At 44.4% G+C, this 4,975-nt stretch overlaps 1 protein-coding gene across 1 annotated transcript in view; it reads left to right on the forward strand.

Moving 5' to 3' along the window:
* EDEM2 (ER degradation enhancer, mannosidase alpha-like 2) overlaps positions 1-4,975 on the forward strand; it is a 35,531-nt gene that overhangs the window by 20,640 nt on the left and 9,916 nt on the right. The window contains exon 7 of the mRNA XM_011929214.1: positions 2,996-3,120. Coding sequence (XP_011784604.1) covers positions 2,996-3,120 — 125 coding nt within the window. The remainder of the gene's footprint in view (positions 1-2,995; positions 3,121-4,975) is intronic.

Below are 4,975 nucleotides of genomic sequence, written 5' to 3' on the forward strand. Positions count from 1 at the left end.
CCACCCACCTCGGCCTCCCAAAGTGCTGGGATTACAGGTGTGAGCCACCGTGCCCGGCCGAGGCGAGAGGATCTCTTGAGCCCAGGAGGTGAAGGCTGTAATGAACCATGATTGTGCCACTGCACTCCAACCTGGGTGACAGAGCAAGACCCTGTCTCAAAAACAAAAACAAAAATGGTTATCTTTTGGGGGTGTGGTGGTGGGAGTGAGACTTAGCACGAACTTTTCTCTATTCTTAGACTTTTGAACTGGCTGGCTGAATTCCAGAACTGTTAGTAGCTGACAATGACTCTGAAGATTTAGGGACTTAACATACAATCTCTGTTCCTTCCAACAATGTATGAGATAGGTGGTGTATGTTACGTCTTATAGATGAGGCTCGGAGAAGTCCAGTACCTGGCTCAGCACTGAGTAACTGGCAGACTCGGATTGATTCAAGGCCTTTTTGGCCCCACAGATTTTACTTTGTCTTTCTTAAGGTCGTCTGTAGGGTTTCATGCCTGTTGTCTACCTGCCTAATAGCCACTTTCTCTCACAGAGCCTCATTGGAGACATTGACAATGCCATGAGGACCTTCCTTAACTACTACACCGTATGGAAGCAGTTTGGGGGGCTCCCGGAATTCTACAACATTCCTCAGGGATACACAGTGGAGAAGCGAGAGGGCTACCCACTTCGGCCAGGTGAGCAGGCTCTCTGGCTTGTCATCTGCCCGCAGGCTCTGGTTCCTGAAACCCCAAATCCCCTCTACAAGGCTCCATGCTCCACAACTGCCCACAAGTTCATTTTTTTCCATCTGTTCCTTCCAGTGGCTCTGGGCGGTTTTCTTCCTAGGAGTTAATTATCCCCATGTTTTCAGATACGGAAACTGAGGCCTAGTGGGATGAAATGGCTCGCCTCTGGTTCTTAAGTGTAGGAGCTAGGCCTGGAACCCAGGACTCCTAACTAAATTGCAAGCTCTTTCTTTTTTATTTTTATTTTTTTGAGATGGAGTTTTATTTGCTCTTGTTGCCCAGGCTGGAGTGCAATGGTGTGATCTTGGCTCACTGCAACCTCTGCCTCCTGGGTTCCAGCGATTCTCCTGCCTCAGCCTCCTGAGCAGCTGGGATTACAGGGGCCTACCATTACGCTTGGCTAATTTTTGGTATTTTTAGTAGAGATGGGGTTTCACCATGTTGGCCAGGCTGGTCTCAAACTCCTGACCTCAGGTGATCCACTTGTCTCGGCCTCCCAAAGTGTTGGGATTACAGGCGTGAACCACCACACCCAGCTGACCTTTTTTATCTAAGTGGAAGGAATATTCTAATGATAATAGTATGGTAGATACATAAGCGAGTAAATAGTTATTATCAAATATCATGTACTGTACATAATTGTATGTGTTATACTTTTATGACTGGCAGCACGGCAGGTTTGTTTACACCAATATCACCACAAACAAGTGAGTAATGCATTACATTATAAAATTACAACAGCTGTGATATCTTTAGGCTGTGGTGATTTTTCACCTGTATTATAATTTTACAGGACCACCACCATCTCTACAGTTCAGTGTTGACCGACATGTTGTATATGGCACATGACTGTATATAGAGTTTATATAGTACTATCCATGGTTTCAGACATCCACTAAGGGTCTTAGAACGTATTCTCCTCAAATAAGGGGGGACTACTCTACTCATTTATTCAACAAATATTTATTGAATACCATGGATGTGCCAAGCATTGTGCCAAGCTCTGAACATGGACTGTTTCATATAATCCTTACAACGCCTGTTTGAGATTATCTTATTTATTTGCATGTATATTTGATACTTTGTTCATTCAGAAAATATTTATTGCTCATTGTACTAGTGTGGGAGATTCTGCAGTAAACAAAACAAAGTCCCAGGCCTCATGGATTTACAATCTAGGGAAGAGATATAAGGGATAAATTCAAGTTCCCACTAGAATGTAAGTTCTCTGAGGGCTGGATTTTGTCTTGTTTACAAACTCATAGGTGCCTGGCACCTGGTAGGTGCTCAGCGAATGTTTGTTGTGTCAATAAATGACTGAAAAGTCTCACAGATACTTAACATTACTGTTTTAGTCCATTTTCATGCTACTGATAAAGACATACTCGAGACTGGGTAATTTATAAAGAAAAAGAGGTTTAATCAACTCATAGTTCCACATGGCTGGGGAGGCCTCACAATCATGGCGGAAGGCGAAAGGCACATCTTACATGGTGGCAGGCAAGAGAGAATGAGAGCCAAGTGAAAGGGGAAGCCCCTTATAAAACCGTCAGATCTCGTGAGACTTACTCACTACCACGAGAAAAGTGTGGAGGAAACGGCCCCCATGATTCAGTTATCTCCCGCACAGTCCCTTCCACAACACATGAGAATTATGGGAGCTACAATTCAAGATGAGATTTAGGTGGGGACACAGCCAAACCATGTCAGTTACTCCCCCCTGCTTTTTTTTTTAAAGATGGAGTTTCACTCTTGTTGCCCAGGCTGGAGTGCAATGGCGTGATCTTGGTTCACGGCAACCTCCGCCTCCCAGCTTCAAGCAATTCTCCTGCCTCAGCCTCCCAAGTAGCTGAGATGACAGACATGCACCACCACACCCTGCTAATTTTGTATTTTTAGTAGAGACAGGGTTTCTCCATGTTAGTCAGGCTGATATTGAACTCCCGACCTCAGGTGATCTGCCCGCCTCGGCCTCCTAAAGTGCTGGGATTATAGGTTTGAGCCACGGTGCCTGGCCTCCTCATTTTATAGATCATAAGGCTGAGACTTAAAAGGGAAAAACCCACCCCAGGTCATGGTTAGCAGTGTGGTAGAGCTGGAGCTGGAAGTTTGACTCCAGAATCCATACTCTTTTCTAGCCTGCTTGTCTCATTGCATCCTGGTGCTCTTTCCAAAGTGTAAGTCCTCACTTCCATTGTCCAGGTCTGCCTTTTGTATCCCTAATCACTCATATGTCCATTATCCCATCTCTCCCATTGCAGAGTATAACAAAGCCATCCGGAACTACACCCGCTTCGATGACTGGTACCTTTGGGTGCAGATGTACAAGGGGACTGTGTCCATGCCAGTCTTCCAGTCCTTGGAGGCCTACTGGCCTGGTCTTCAGGTAGGAATGATCAAAGAATGTGATCATCTTTCTATGGGTCTGGCAAAGCAAGCTCATTCTGATGTATAAGTCAAATAAGGTTCTTTGTTAGTTGCTTGAGTACTTTTTTTTGGAGGGACAGGTTGAGGATGGAAGAGAGACCTAGAGTGAATTAGATAGATTTAGAGTTCTGCCAAAGTAAGTGTCAGGAACTGAGCTTCCAGTTTGCCATGGAACGTTGTGGTACTTAAAAGTCGACAGTGCGTTTCCAGTCTGGGCAGGGATGGCCATTGGCAGCAGCTGTTTCTCCACTGGGCGTTTCTGTCCAATCTCATTCTTGACAGTGGGCCTGAGAAAGGGCAGGAAGCAGCTCATGCCGCTCTGCCATCTCGTTATTTTCTCATTGCATGGTCTGGTAGAGTTGCAGCCGGAAGGATCTTAGAGCTTATCTAATCTGCCCCACTTTGCTGTTCCAAAATAGTGCATGTACCAAAATGTTTTTATAATCTACGTTTTTGAAAGTTTTAAGAAAAAGTAGTCCCACCTGGGCAACATAGTGAGACCTCATCTCTACAAAAAATAAAAAATTAGCCGAGCATGGTGGCACATGCCTGTAGTCCCAGCTACTCAGGAGACTGCAGTGGAAGGATTGCTTGAACTGTGAAGATCAAGTCTGCAGTGAGCCATGATCATGTCACTGCAGCCTGGGTGACAGAGTGAGACCCTGTCTCAAAAAAAAAAAAAATGACCACCAGGTTTCTATCCAGAATAACCAGGTAGACATTGTGTCATTTACCAAGAAGGGAAAAAGGCCAGAGTAAGGAGGCAACTTTGTGGGAATGTAAGGGAACCAGGAATTTTGTTTAGGAAATGACAGGTTTGTTCTGTCCATGAGACATCCAGTGGAGACGTCAAGGTCAGTTGCTTCTGATTACATTAGTAGTAATGGCTACTTAGCAATAGCAGGTAAAATTATAAATGCATATATCCTTTGACCCAGTGATCCTAATTCTGAAAATGTATCTCACACGTAACACTTTACATCTGTTTGATGTGACATATATGCAGAATTATTTATTGCCACATTAGTTGTTGGAACCAATTCAAATAAAAATATTTGGAAACCAAATTTCTGTATCTAAAAATATGGAGATAATTAATATCCCTGTTAATAAGGAACCAAAGGCTATTTTTTAGTGTGGGGAAAATAACATATACTCATGCATGTAGAAACTCTGGAAGATTATACAAGAAACCTATAATGGTTATCTGAAGCCAGGCAGGATGGGTCGTGGTTGTAATCCCAGCACTTTGGGAGGCTGAGGTAGGAGGATCACTTGAGCCCAGGAGTTTGAGACCAGCCTGTGCAACAAAATGAGACCCCCATCTCTATGTAAAATAAGAAAATTAGCCAGGAGTTGTGGTGTGCACCTGTGGTCCCAACTACATGGGAGACTGAGGTGAGAGGATCTCTTTTTTTTTTTTTTTTTTTGACAGAGTCTTGCTCAGCCTGTGCAACAAAATGAGACCCCCATCTCTATGTAAAATAAGAAAATTAGCCAGGAGTTGTGGTGTGCACCTGTAATCCCAACTACATGGGAGACTGAGGCAGGAGAATCACTTGAACCCAGGAGGCAGAGGTTGCAGTGAGCCGAGATCGCACCACTGTATTCCAGCCTAGGCGACAGAGCAACACTCTGTCTCAAAAAAAACAAAACAAAAACAATAGGCTGGCACGGTAGCTCACACCTGGAATCCCAGCACTTTGGGAGGCCCAGGCAGGCAGATCACGAGGTCAAGAGATCAAGACCATCCTGGCCAAAATGGTGAAACCCCATCTCTACTAAAAATACAAAAATTAGCTGGACATGGTGGC

This window comes from Colobus angolensis, unplaced genomic scaffold (genome assembly GCF_000951035.1).
Source record: "Colobus angolensis palliatus isolate OR3802 unplaced genomic scaffold, Cang.pa_1.0 Scaffold8, whole genome shotgun sequence".
Lineage (NCBI taxonomy): Eukaryota > Metazoa > Chordata > Mammalia > Primates > Cercopithecidae > Colobus > Colobus angolensis.